At 42.5% G+C, this 15167-nt stretch overlaps 1 protein-coding gene across 1 annotated transcript in view; it reads left to right on the top strand.

Annotated features, from left to right (window-relative positions):
* Window positions 1–695: 695 nt before the first annotated feature.
* KLHL25 (kelch like family member 25) overlaps window positions 696–15167 on the top strand; it is a 46527-nt gene continuing 32055 nt past the window's right edge. The window contains 2 exon segments of the mRNA XM_078151147.1: window positions 696–860; window positions 1113–1223. Of these exon segments, the coding sequence (XP_078007273.1) occupies window positions 1166–1223 (58 nt within the window). The 5' untranslated portion in view covers window positions 696–860; window positions 1113–1165.

Raw genomic sequence — 15167 nt, forward strand, 5'->3', positions numbered from 1 at the left:
ACACGCCCCGCACATCGTAAAAGCTAGTTAAGCGTTAGCTACTTTTATGTAAATATCTCACCTCTCCACACTTGAATAAAAGCTCTCGGAGGGACCTTGTCTTACTCGTCTTTATAGTCCCTCACATTTCTGCTAAGCGCACCGCAGCCCCCCAATAAACCGAGGGTAAGGGAGCGAGGGGGTTTTGATGGTGGCTTAAATACACAGTTACGAACAAGTTACAGTTTCCTAGGGCTTTGTATAGCTATCAGAAAGGGGGGGGAAAAGCAGTTGCCGCAGACAAAGCACAGAGAAGTCTAAGCTTGAGCCAAACCTGCGATGAGAGAGAAATGAGTGGCTCCTTCAAAACCACGCAACTCCCTCCTTTACGAAACCTAGGTTATGTTGCGTTTTGTTTCCCAACTTCAGTCCTTTGGTGAACAAAAGCGCCTGTCCCTTTAAGAATCAGGACCGAAGCTCTTTTTTCCCCCCTCAGTTCTCCTTCCCTCCCACCCCACTCCAATTAGGCAACCTAGCCTTGGCTCCCACCCCTTTCTATTCCGGGACGGCGAACTATGGGTTCAGCTTCCCGTCCGTCACACTGGAGGCTCTTCTGATTGGTTTGTTGCCTTCAGGCGGGGGAGGGAGGAGCGAGGGCCGGGAAAACTAGTTTGTTTGCAGCGCCCTCGCTACATTGTATCCAGAGTGCTCGTTCTTGGGGTGGGCGAGGGGGAGGGACCGGAGAGGCTAGGGAGAAGCAGAGGAGGAGGAGGAGGAGGAGGCAACATGAGCATCGTCCGAGAGACCGGAGGTCACTGATTGGAAAGAGCGGCGGCAGGGACCGGGAACTGGGGATCAGCGGGCCACGGAGTGTCCCTGGAGTAAGTACCTGTGTCCGCGCTCAAGGTGCCCAGAGGGAGCGCTGCCCTGTCCGCGGGACGCACCGCTGAAGCAGGTTTGCCCACGCACACGCGCTCAGGCCCTTTGCAAAGTGCTGGCACCGGGGCAGCAGCGGGGGAGTGGGCACTGTCCGCCAGGCTGGCTCCTGTATGTGGGTCTGGGCTCTGCTAGAGGGTGGGGAAGGCAGCTAGGGAAGCCGGGTGTGAGAGCTGTCAAGCCTTCCTCCTTGACAGGCAGCCCTGCGGTCTGGACTTGACTGCGGGACGATCCACTGCAAGTGAGTTCCATGTACGGGATCCAGCAGTTCCTGGGAAAGAGGAAACACCGAGACAGGCTCACCCCAGGCAAGAGATACCACAGGGGCATTTCTAGGCTTTGAGTCTAAAGAGGACTGGCATCCTAACCCCTACACACACACACGCTTTTTTTTTTTCACCTTTAGGATTCTGGGAGAACATTTGTTGAGCCCCGGGTGAGGGAATGAATTGTTTTGCAAATGGGTGTTTGGCTCTGGGAGCCTAAACTCTTTCCCCTGGGAGTAGTTTCTTCATTAAGTCTACAATCTTTTTTATTATTATTGATCCTGGAAAGAGGAAGATGTTTGCTTTTGAGAATGCTGTTGTCCCAGCTTTTTTACCCTAAGCTAAAATCCTGTGGTGCTTTGCTCTGAAAGCCAGATGGTCTTCTTTCCATAAACCAAGATCCTTCATTTAAAAAAAGAAAGAAAGAAAGAAAATGTTGTATACAACATTAGCCCCTTCCAGCAACAGAGCATAGGAATTGCTCATTGTGGGAGTAAGGAAAAGTCCAGCATTCTGCTCTGATCTGTTTCCCAGCTGTGAGCTACAGTTGTGAACGGTTTAGGCATCCACAGTCCAAAGGAAGTGGGATGACTGGATGATTTGGGTCCCATTCTGCTTTGAAATGTTACTCTAGTAAAGTGCTTGTTAACTGGATGACTTAAGTAAACAGCTTTTTGGTTTTTGTAAGAGGATAACCCCACATATGCATTCTTACATTGATTTATTTATTCAGCTATCATTTATTAAGCACCGGCTGTATGCAGGGAACAGGAGCTGGGGAAGATACAAAGATAAATAAGAGAAGGCTGAGCCTGAGAGGGGGCCATCACATCCATATAAAATACTATAACTAGTGCAGAATATAGGATAATTACAAAGTTCCATGGATGATTGGAGGAAGAAACCATAATTTCTGACGGCATTGTCTACCCACATGATCCCATGGACATAAATATGCAATTTAGTGGAAATGAAGTCCTAAGGCAATGGTAGTTCTCTGGGACCAAGGCTCCTTAGGCGTCCTCAGAGGGAGCCCAATTGGTAGACTGCAGCAAAAGAGGATGTCTTGTCTGGGTAACTTTAGAGAGCAGCAGTTGAGTAGTGGAAAGATCAGGGAATTTGAAGTAAGTCAAAGAGGACTTGGGTCTATAAAGCAGGGAAAGCTTTGGTCTTGAGGCCACAGGTGGCCCTCTAGGTCCTCAAGTGAGGCCCTTCGACTCAATCCAAACATCGTGAAGTGGCCTCAAGGCCACAGCTTCCCCACCCCTGCCTCTAGCCCTATCTCCATTACTTATTGAGTTAGTCTTTGAAGATGATTTGTCCTCTCTTCCTCATGCGATAGTTTTGAGGATCAAATGAAGTAGTGTGTGCATATGAAAGTGATCTTAATATCAATAATATAAGGCAGGATACAAGCATAAATTGATGAAAGGGATGCATCTGTTGTGTTGAAGGAGTCTGCAAAGGGAAACATAGATTTAGACTTAGAATGGATTTTAGAGATCGTCTGGTACAAGCCACTCCTTTTACAGTTGAGGAAACCAAGGCCCAGAGAGATTTAAGGGACTTGCCCAAGATTCACACAGGTGGCAATTATCAATGAAAGCATTTGAACCCAGGTCTTCTGCCAATGAATCTGGTGTCCTCTCTGCTGTAGTATCACGCTGCTTCCTCTCTGTAAGGAAAAAGGCAGCTCAAATCACTATAAAGTTTACTTAGAATGCATCAAAACCTATGTGGGGTTTATGAGAGTAATTGGTATAGAAAAAAATCTGTTACCAGTTTGGTAAATAAGAGGAAATTTTCAGGTTTCTGGAGCTGCTAATGTTTACCTTTATTTTTGAGTGTGAACATCCTCTTTTGGGGATAAAGTTCACAGAATTGGAAGCTCTTTAATCCTGACTTAGTCTTTCATCTGCCTTTATCCTGGGATATATTCCTTTGCTTCTTTGGGCCTCAGTTTCCTAATCTGTTAACTGAGGATGATGTTTGCCAGCTAGGGTTCACTACCACAGGAATGGGGGGTTAGGATTCATGAGAGGATCTTGAGGTGCTGAGGAGAAAATGACTTAGAAATACATATCTGCAATTTAAAGAGCAGATTTCAGTGGCAGACTGAAAGCTACTTTGTATGTTTCTAAAATAGAAGTCCAGTGCTACCAGGAGAGGTTCTGAACAGCTTGTAAGGATGATTGAATCTATCTTTTCCAAGGCTACTGTAGTTATTATCATATTGAGTTCAAATGACTTTAAGGAGAATAGTGGAAAGGGAGATAGAAGTGTAAGAACCCTTCAGTTCCTTTGTATTTATGGTGCAGAGAAGTGGGAGAGTCAGAGGTCACTCCAGCAAGTCTGATGACAGGGTAATCACAGTGAAACCTACCTGTACATTCAGCATCCTTACTTGTAGGTCTTCTCATAGAGGTAAGAGAACAAGGGAAGAGGAGCTAATTACCTATAGATTCTTGGGCTCAGTGAATGTGTTCTTGAATTCTTTCAGATCTCCCTGCAAGGTATCTAGGAAGGAAAATTGAGACAGACATCTAGCTGGGAGAAAGAAGTTCCACAGTAACCCCTGTGAATACTTAGACCTCTAGCTTCTATACTCTGCCTCCTACCCCTCACTACTCCCAAAGCCACATTCCAGTCCAGGTTAGGAGTCAGGAGTTGGGGGGTGGGGGAGGGAGGAGGAGGAGGGTTGAAAATCGTAACTTGACTTTTAACCATCCCTGTCACATGTTCTCACTTTCACCCCTAACAGAAGCTGGATTGATTTTTGCTCTTGCCAGGGTTGGTTTTGAAGGTCTTGGACCAAACCGATAAACTGCATGGTGGAATGAATTGGATTTGGAATTCAGAGAGCTAGGTAGAAATTTTTCAGTGGATACTTAGCAGCTCTGTGACTGGGCATATTACTTATGCCTCAGTTTCTTTATCTGCAAAATTAAAGTAATAACACTGGCTGATCTTAAAGTAGTATTTGAATGGTGTTATATTATTATCATTGTCCATCTTCTCTGGGGCCATGTAGGAACCTAATTGGCCCCCTTTATGTTGGAAAGGGGAGGAGGCAAATACTGATTGATCTGGTGTGTTAGGTTCCTTATCAGTCTGTGAGTGTAACAGTTCAAAAATCCCTGTTCAAAGACGTCCCTCCCTAATGGGGGAAGGCTTTAGTTGTCCTGAGAAAATGCAAGCTTAAATGAATTGGTTAATTGAGATTCTGATTTTCATTTAATTTGGTAAATTCAACAATTGAATTATCTCAGCCCCAGTCAATGTTCCTTAAATCTCTCCCAGTTGGAATGAATGCCAGCTAGGAAGCATTTAGCAACTATAATCTACATCCACCACCCCTCCCCACTTGACCTTTAACGAGTATTACTTCAATGGGTCTTTGCTTATCAACTTTACATCCCCACAGTGGCAGTTAGCCCTATTCAAGCAATCAAAATTCCTCCTTAGCAAAAATGAACCAGCTGCCTTTCTCAGTCCAAGGATTCAGTGCCACCCCAACATCAAGGGCAGAGAGCTGACAACATAGCAACTTGGTAGGCATTTAGTTGAGGGGCAGAACATTTCCTGCTCACTCTTCATGTCAGGAGCCAAGGAAAAGACAAGCAACTTGGAAAGTGGAGCTGCTGTATTACTGGTTTGTAGTGATGGGCAGTGGTTAACATCATGTATCTTCATCTGTATTTTTGAGATTTTGGAACAATTTCTCAGCCTTCTGACTTGTCTGTTTCCTGACCCTAGTTCCTAGCTATGCACATTCCTCCTATTTCCTTCCCCCCCTCTACATTTGCCCTCCATTTTTTTTCCTGAGGAAGCAAGCTGGATTTGGAGGCACAGGACCAAGGTTTAGATACTTTTTTTTTTACTACTTAATTAACTATAACCTTTTGACAAAGTAATTTCCCTTCTCTGGTTCTCAGTTTCCTTACCTGTAAAATGAGGATAATGCTTAATTACTTAACTTCACTGTATTGTTTTAGGGATCAAATTAGATTACATATATCAAATGCTTTGTAAATATGAGTGAAGTATGATATAAATGTGGGCTGTCGTTGTGATGAGGATAATGATATTCTTCTAATAGCTCTCATTACTTCATTCAGACCAGATAGGATAAGCCATGGTCTCCAGACTGTGGGTTTCTTGAAGACAGATGTAAGCTTTCTCAATAACTTTACTGAAACAATTTTTTCCCAACTGTAGCTGCTTGTTCCCCCCCCATGACTCCACCCCCCCCATTTCCATTGATTTAAAGACTTTGAATCTTGTTTTGGTGAACTCCCAGCCCCTTAGACTGACTTGCAAGCTTCTATGTACTTGGCTCCCCAATCCTTTGGCATTTCCTGCCCAGGGTGTGATCAATGGGGATGAGTGAGCAGACAAAGTATACACAAGCTATGAATGAGCCCTTTCACCTGCCCAGGCCTCCCTGAGCCAAAGGATAATGGCAGAATGGAGCCAGGTGGGGTGAATGGAGAAACAGGTGTGGACACAAAAGAGACAGGTGAAGGATGCATTTCAGTAGAGGTGGTGCTGATTTACCAGGGGCAAGGGAACTTGGAAGCAGATGTTCGGAGATGTCATGTGTCACCCACCTCGAATCTGACTAGAGAATTCTGTCCCAAACTGGAACCACTGGCTTCTGTGATTGAATGTCAGGGTAGGGTGTTGGCCCAAATCAGAGTTAGAAAAACATCCTGGAGGTGAATGGCTCAGCTAAAAACCCAGGAATACAAAGTAAGTGTAATCTTATCTTAATTCCTTTCCCTCCTTTTCCCCAATTTCCCTTAGGGACTCCTATAAGATTAATAAAACCAGATGGATTGATCTGCCGAGGAGGGAGAGAACCAGCAGGGGTAGATAAAAAGCTAGCATTTATATAGCGCATTAAGCTTCTCAAAGTACTTTATTATCTCACTTATGTGATCCTCACAAGACGGCGAGGAAGATATTATCCCCATTTTACAGATGAGAAAACAGGCTTAAAGAGGCAGTGATTGGAATGCCTCTTCTGCTTCCATTCATCTGCTGATGCTGTGTTGGGTGAACTGTCTGCGGTTCAAGGGCCACACCTCCTACAGAAATCTGTCTGAAGAACTAAAGCTGTGCCTTCCGCCCCCACCACCACTGCCAAGAATAAGCATTAGAGTTCTGAGATGTGTTGCCAATACATCAGAAAATGTAGGGATGGAAAGGGAAAGACCTTTTCTGGTAAGAGGAGTATGAGGTAGCTCCTGCTCTGCCTGCTTCCTCTCTGCCCACAGGGGAAAGCTGTGATAAATCAGGACGTTAATCAATTACCTAATTAGAATAAGAGAAACCTTTCTCTTTCAAGGTCCACCAGGCTGCCTTGCCCAAACTATTACTTGTGTGTTGACAGTTGGCAAATTGTACCTTTTGGTGTTGGAGATAGTGAGAAGAGAAAAGGGAGGTGACAAAACTCTGATCTCTAAAATCAGGGTGATTTCTTGATAAGACGTAGTGGGGGAAGTCGAGAGAATTGGCTTCTAGATACGCCTTTGCACTAACTAGCAACCAATTAATATCAGTCAGTCAATAAACATTTATTAAGTGCCTACTGTGTGTCAGTCCACCTTTCTGGGCCTCAGTTTCTTCCTCTAGGAAATGGGGCTGCCCACTAAGATGATTGTGAGGAAAGTTTCTGGGAAACTAAAGAGCTTTAAAAATTGTAGAATGATTTCTTAGCTTTGTTGCTGTTGCAAAGTCATTCTGATTCCTAGGGAAACAGAAGAGTTGGAGCCCTTTTATTCTCACAGTGAAAACCAATCTGAAGCCTGTGTCACTGTAACAGCCAACATATCATTAGGCTCTTCACATCATAGCCTATGGGTGGTGGCATTGCCCTCAGAGCAGGGGTTATTGAGGGTTGGGGTTTTCTTTTTTTTGGTGATATGGACCCATCCCTCTGGAAGTCTGAAGCCAATGGACTCCCTTCTCAGAATAATGTTTTTAGATGCTTAAAATAAACTACATGGAACTACAGGGAAACCAGTTATAGTGAAATATAATTATAAAAATATTTTCTTTTTATTTTTAATTTATGGAATAAAAAGCATTTGCCTAACATAGTGCAATGAAAAAAAGATTGTTGCACATGAAACTACAAATCTGCTATGTACAACTTGCTATTCCTTTCAAATATACAACAAAATTATCATGTAAATTTCTTTTTTTCCTTCCTCCCCCCTCCCTCCCTAGAGATGGCTACCATTAGACACAAATAGGTGTGTGTATATGTAAAATTATTTTATACATACTTCTGTTTATCATTTCTTTGGATACAGATAATATCTTTCTTCATATGTCCTTTATAGTTAATTTGGATATTTATAACTGTCAAAATAACTTATTTACTCAAAGTCATTCTTAAAACAATATTGCTGTTATTGTATACAATGTTCTCTTGGTTCTGCTCCTTTCGCTTTTCATTATTCGCGCGTCTTTCCATGTTTTTCTAAGATAATTGAGCTCATCATTTCTTATACCACAGTAGTAATCCCTCACATTCACTCATATCTCACAACTTGTTCAGCCATTCCCCAATTGATGGGCATCCCTGCAATTTTCAGTTCTATGCCACCACAAAGAGAGCTTCTATAAATATTTTAGAACAAAGAGATTCTCCCCCATTTTCCCTAGTTATCTTCAGAAATAATAATCTTCAGAAAGTAGTGGTATTGCTGGGTCAAAGGTTACAGGCGGTTTAATAACTCTTTGAGCATAATTCCAGATTGCTCTCCAAAATGGTTGGATCAGTTCACAATTCCACCAATGATGAATTAGCATCCCAATTTTTCCACATCTTCTCCAACATTTGTCACTCTCCCCTTCTATCATTTTAGCCAATCAGGTAGCTATAGAATGTTATCTCAAGGTTGTTTTCATTTGCATTTCTCTAATCAATGATTTAGAACATTTTTTCATATGACTATAAATTGTTTTGATTTTTTTTATCGGAAAACTGTTGATATCCTTTGACCATTTACCAATTGAGGAGTGACTCATATTCTTATAGATTTGACAAATTTTCAAAATGTTTTCAAAACAAGTTCATGGAGCCCAGGTTAAGAACCCCTAACTTAGAGGGTCCTAGCAGCACTTGTTCTCCTTCAGCAAGGTCATGCTATTGAGCCTATCACTTAGTTATGAAGAACAGTTGGTTAAATAGGATGCTACCAGTTGGTGGTTGTATCCTAGGTGAACTCCCACACCCCAGTCCTCTCTCATGGGCCTTTCTAGATCTTAGTTACCACATGTCAGGGAATGCCTTGGAATCTATCTTTATGAAGCCTTGCATCCTGAGGCCTGAGTACTCTGCTCCAGGTTTCCTGACCCCCAACTGAATTTGTCCTTAAAACTTAATTGCATTCATTCAGCAAGCATTTATTAAACATCTTCCACATTCGAGGCACTTGAGATGCAAAGAAACTGTCCTTGCCTTCAAGAAGCTTACACTCTAATGGGGGAGGGGAAGGCAATGAGGGTAGAAAACCTGCATACAGAAAAGTAAATACAAAATCTATACGAGGTAGATACAAATAATTTCCAGGGTGTGGCAATGACTCCAGTAACCAGAGGAATCAAGACAGGCATCCTATAGGAAGGAGGGACCATTTGAGGAGAACTTTGAAGGAAAATGAGGATCCTCTGACATGGTATGAAGGAACATGTTTCAGGAATGAGATGAGTAGCAAACATCCTGTGTAAAGTCACAAAGGTGAGGTTTGGGAAGCCATGAACAATCAACAGCCAATATGTCAGATTTGGCTAGACTGAAGTGTTCAATATGCCTGGATAGGAAAGCTAGAGTCCAACTGTGAGAGGCTTTAAAAACCAAATGGGAAACTTTGTGCTTTATTCAAAGGGCAAGAGGGAACCACTGGACCTTCTTGAGCGTGAAGGTTACTATGGTGGGACCTGTGTTTTATTTATTTGTTTGTTTATTTAAGGCAATTGGAGTTAAGTGACTTGCCCAGGGTCACACAGCTGGTAAGTGTCAAGTGTTTAGTCTGAGGTTGGATTTGAACTCAGGTCCTCTTGACTTCATGGCAGGTGTTCTATCCACTGCACCACCTAGCTGCCCCCAGGGACCTGTGTTTTTAATATCACTTTGGAGGCTATGTGGAAGATGGATTGGAGAGGAAAGAGACTAGAAGCAAGGGAAATAAACTAGGAGGCTCCTGCTATAGTCCAGGCAAGAGGGGATGATGAGAGCCAGAACTCCAGTGATGTGAATGAAGAGGAGAAAGATGCAAGAGAGAGTGTGGAGGAATGCCCGTGGTATGGTTTATGGTGCTTGCCCCATACCAGGAGGGCCAGTGTAGAGTTGCTAGGTCCAAGTCACATTCTCAGTCCAGAAATTGGCATTGAACTGCCAACTCCTGAAGGGCTCAACAAGAAACTTGGCATGGCAGTAAGTTCCCTCTGGAGTAGCTCATTACAGGTGGAATTCAGGCCCTTTAGGGAACCACAGCCAGACATAATTTCCATGCCTCAGGCACATTGTACAAAAAGAGTAGCAGCCTCTGGGAAATGACTTGAAAAGGGTTTGGTGGCCTGGCTGTCTTGGGTGATGATTCCCCAGTTGACCTTGAGATGACTCACACCTCTGAAGGATGAAATGCTCTCAGTTATCCTTAGCAGGTTTGCCTGGGCAGTACTCACTTCAATAGCCCTTGCTTCATTTCCTGCACAGGAAGGCAGAACCCACAAAGATAGACAAACAAAAGCTTTCAAAGGAGCATAGGGCTAGAGACATATAGGTGTGTCAGTTTTGTTCACAATCATTGCTGGTCTAGCTATTGCTTGTGTAAATGTAACAGATGGAATATACAGAAAGCAGCTCCCCTTAGAGAAAGCAAACATTAGACATTTGAAAAGTTTCCCATCTCAAAGGGTTGGGAGACTTTGGAATGCACTGAGTGTTTGAGGATTCTATAATGACTGGTTTCGCTCTCTCTTCACCTGTTCATCCCACTAGTTTCCTTGGTCCCTACATCTAGGCTTACTTAACCCCCAACCTGCAGGCTTCGCTTTGCCCCAGGTCCTGAGGACTTTGCTCCAAGTGTCACTTTGATCTCGTATCCCAACTCTGTTCACTGAATATACTTCATCCATTGTAACATTCTCCTATCTCCCCCCCCACTCTACCCTCTCCCTGCCACCCTGCTACCAAGTAGTTACACCAGTCCCAGTGATTAGTCACTGTCATGTTTCTCTCTTCCTAAGTTTCTGCCTTGGTGTACCCTCCCCTGTGCCTCAAACCCTCCAGGATGGAATCTTTCCCTTGTTCTTGCCAGTGTTTCTGGGGACTAGTTTTACCCCTGGACCACAATCCCTATGGCTAGGCCCTATACCTTGCAGCTAGATTCCCCCAACATTGCCTTTCTACCTAATTGAATCTCTGCCTAGTGTATTACCTGCCTACCATTTCCCCTACCTTCTAGGATAACTCCACCTATATACCTATCTGCTTCTTGCTTTGATCTCTATTATCTACTTCTATAATCTCCTTTACTCCATTCCCCTGTATTTCTTCCTTTCTATATTACTTCTGTGGCTCTCTGTGATCATCTGCCCCAATCTCTGTGGGCCCATTTTGGATCTGTCCCATCCTTCTGGACACTGAACTTTACTTTGACAGACTCCTGCTTCTGAGGCTTTGCTAAATCTTGGGTAAAACAGTTGTTCTAAGTAAGTTGACTTAGGGATCATCCTGCCTACAGGCAGGAGACATGAATTACAAGACTTTCCCAGGTCTTCTAGATTGATTATTCTGTGAGTGTCTGAAGATCATTTCCTTTAAGGGGTGGAAGGAAGTTGACTCTTTGAACCGTATCCCCTTTGACACCCAGATGCCCTTCTGGATTCCCCCAGTCTACAGGCTCCATATTGCAGGATGTTACGGTTGCTATTTTTATCATTCCAGCCAATACTGTTTACTGGAAAGGTATAATTAGTAAAAAACAAAATGTCTAGTGTTGGCTGGTCAACTAAGCCATGTATGTAGCTTCAGGCAGGGGAGAGAACACAGGGCTGTTACAGATTTATGGTTTGTTGGTATGTAAAACAAAATACATGCACGTGCCCAGTGTTGGAATTGTCTCCTCTGAACCATGCTCCTGTTTCTTCTGTTTGGCTCACGGAGGTTTCTTGGAAGGGGTTTGCTCAGACACTCACATCTCAACTTGATGCAAGACAGAAGTGTAATAATGCCACCAAGTAAGCTCAGGTGACTGATTTCTTCTTCGGCTGCTTTAAGGGAGTGGCCAGGACCAGTGATATATTAGTCCCGTTGTACCCTGCCCTTGTGGAGCAGCTAGGTGGCACAGTGGATAGAGCACCAGGCCTGGAGTCAGTAGGACCTGAGTTCAAATGTGGCCTCAGACACTTACTAGTTATGTTTGCCTTAGTTTCCTCATCTGTTAAATGAGCTGGAGAAGGAAGTGACACTTCAGTGTTTTTCCAAGAAAATGAGATCCCAAAAAGTCAGAAACGACTCAGCAACAACGCTGTGCTGTTGGCAGGATGCAGCTAGAGTACAGTACTATGTTCTGTTCTAGGTGCCACATTTTATGAAGGATGTTAATAAGCCAGAGACCATGGGGCAGCTAGGTGGTGCAGTGGATAGAGCTCCAGCCTTGGAGTCAGGAGGACCTGAGTTCAAATGTGACCTTAGACACTGTACACTTACTAGCTGTGTGACCCTGGGCTGTCACTTAACCCCGATTGCCTCACCAAAAAGCAAAAACAACAACAACAACAAAAGCCAGAGAACATCTAAAGTTAAGGTGGTGAAGGGCCTTTTAGTTGATACCATATGAGGAACTCAGGATGCTTACCCTGGAAAAGAAGAGTCTAAGGTAGAATATAATAGCTGTCACATAGACTTGCATGCTTGGTCCTTGAGGGATGAACTTGGAGAATCGACTAGAAGTTGCAAAGAGATAAATGTAGGCTTGTGGTAAAGAAATTGGTGCTTTCCCCAAGTAGAACAGGCTGTACAGGATAGAATGATAGACCTGGAATTAGAAAGACCTGGATTCAAATCCAGCCTCAGACATTTGAGCCAAGGGGGTACTATGATGAATGCTATTACCATTTGCTAGCTGTATGACCTTGAGCAAGTAACTTTAACTACTCTTTACCTCAGTTTCCTCATCTGCAAAATACAATAATAGCTTTCTAAGGACAAAATGAGGTATTTGTAAAAAGTACAAGCAAATCTTAAAACACTATATTGTATACACACACAAATTACTGTTGTTGTTTGCAGTTCCTCACCCTCTATCTCTTCAAGCAAAGAAAGCTGGGTGACCTGGTAAACTGTAGTTAGGCTTCTTGTTCAGGTATGGGCCTCTGAGGCTCTTTCCAATTCTGAGAGGTTGAACCCTGGTGACATGTGGCCGAGCAAAGCAGGCTGGCATTCCTATGCTGCCAAGCTTTTTAGGCAGTTTCCAAAAGCAGCAAACCTTTGCTATTCGTTCTGCCCCCAGAAAAGTACAGAAGGTTCCAGTTACCCACATGTACATGTTATTGCTACAGTCCAAATCAAGACTAGCGTCGCCATCAGTTGCATTCATTGGCTAATGCCCAGCGTGTGTTTGAACAATTGGCAATTCAACACCAGCTGTTTGACTGACGTGAATGACATAAAACTAGGGTTGAGAATATAGCCTTACTGCCTATCATTTGTTTTTATTCTTAGCTTAGCTAGGGATTTGGGTTCATTTGTTCAACCAATATTTACTGAACAGTGGACTTAGGAGTCAGGAGCCTAAATTCAAATCCTAGTTATAAATCTGTTTCTTCGTCTATAAAATGGGCATAATATTTGTACTGGCTGTTTCACAAGGTGGTTGTGAGGTCTGTGATTCATTCATAAACTTTAAAGCGCTGTATAAATGTGCTGCTATTTTGTTTCCTGTGTATTAGGCTATAAAGTAGTAAAGTAGGAGCCACAAAGACGTATTCTATCCAGGGGGTAGACTAGCTGACCTCTTAGGTCCTTTCCAGATCTAGACCTGTGATGACCCTATGAACTTTATCTCCATCTATATAAAGGAGCTTAAAAGCCAATTTTAGAGACAAAATGTAAAAACAAAAATGAGTCAATATGAAAATTAATAGGTTTTTGAACACCTGTAATATTCTTATACAGTATCAAACTTCAATATAGCATCAAATCAACAAGTATTTATTGAGAATTTAGTGTGTGCAAAGATTGCATCATATGACACAAAGATCTATTGTTTTGGGGGGGGGGTGTAGGGTGTTCCAAAAGCCTTAGTGTGGTTTTAGACTGTTAAAGCTTAAAACTGCACTAAGACTTTTGGAACACCCTATATTTGTCATGTATTTCCAGTTGCCTCCTGGATTATTCTGTCCAGATGTCCCAGTAACACTTTAAATCAGGGGTTCTAAGCCATTTTTGTGTCATGAAGTCCTCTGGAAGTCTGGAAGAGGCTATGGACCCCTTCTCAGAATAATGGTTTTAAATAAATGAAGTGGTAAATTTCACTTAGATATTAGTGAAAATAAAGATATATATTTTTCCCCATCCAAATTCATAGATCCTCCAAAATCGGTGTTGTGTAGTCCCCAGGTTAAGAACCTGTGCCTTAAATTTGTGTGTCCAAAGCCAAATTTAACATCTTTTCCCCAAAGACTCAGCCTTCTGTCTTTCCTATTTCTCTGTGGTGTTATCTTTCACTGAGTTACCTGTGCTCAAAACCTTAATGTTATTATAGACTTTTTTCCTTTTCCTTTACCTTACCTTATCATCCAGGTACTTACCAAGTCCTGTCAACTCTGCCTCTCAACTAGAACTGAAATCTGTCCCCTCCTTTCTATTCCTAATCCAGGCCCTTATCCATATTACCTGGACAACTGTGAAAGTTACCTAACATACCTTCAGTCTCTCCAGTCTTAATCTCTCCTTCCTGTTACTACCACATTAATTTTCCTAATAGACAGATGTGATCACGTCATTCTTTAGCTAAAACCCATTCAAGGGCTCTCTGTTGCCTACTGAGTAAAGTCCAAGCTCCCCAGCCTGGCACTGAAGGTCATCTAGCCCCTGGGACCTTTCTATCTTTCCACCTTATCTCACATTCCACTCCTATACATATCTTGTTGCTGAAGGTAATCTGGACTATTTACTGTGTTTTATACATGCTTTTTTCCTTCTCTACCCTTTATCTGGAATACATTCTACCCCCATCCCTGAATTTTGAAATCCTACCCATTTCTCAAGGCCAACTTCAAATATTGTGACTTCTATGAAGTCTAACTTTTCAGGACCACTCCCCCCCCATCTCCCAGTGGAAATTTGTTTTTCAATCTCAAACTCACATATAACATTTTGTACCTTTCTTGTGCTCTTATGTTATATTCTATTCGACACTATACTTACATGTAGCATTATGCATTCATATACATGTGGTCTCTCTAAATTGTATCTATGAGGTCAAGGATCATGTGTTTATATCTCCACCAAGACTTAACATGGTGCTTTGCATGTAACAAATATTTAATAGGTGATTATTGAATGAATATGATAATTAATACAATTAAGTGACAAAGTGATTTAGAAATTAAGATCAGAGGAGGAAGAAAACTATGTGGTTTTGCAAAAAGAGGCCTAGATTTGTAATTACAGGATACAAGCTTGAATTCCAACTCTCTGGCCCCTAACATGCTTTGTGACCTTGAATAAGTCACTTCTTTCTGGCCCTTACTTTCTTCAACTGTGAAATGAAGGGATTGAACTAGATAATAACTACTATTATGTAATACTTTAATATTAATATAATGACTGTTGTGTAAAGTTATGCAAAATGCTTTCCATATTTGTCTAATTTCTTTCTCACAACCCTGTCAGAAATGCATTACATTTAGCATTATCCCTATGTTACAGATGAGGAAACTGAGGCTTAGAAAAGTTAAGTG

This window comes from Phascolarctos cinereus, unplaced genomic scaffold (genome assembly GCF_003287225.1).
Source record: "Phascolarctos cinereus isolate Bilbo 61053 unplaced genomic scaffold, phaCin_HiC Scaffold_3;HRSCAF=262, whole genome shotgun sequence".
NCBI classification, from domain to species: Eukaryota; Metazoa; Chordata; class Mammalia; order Diprotodontia; family Phascolarctidae; genus Phascolarctos; species Phascolarctos cinereus.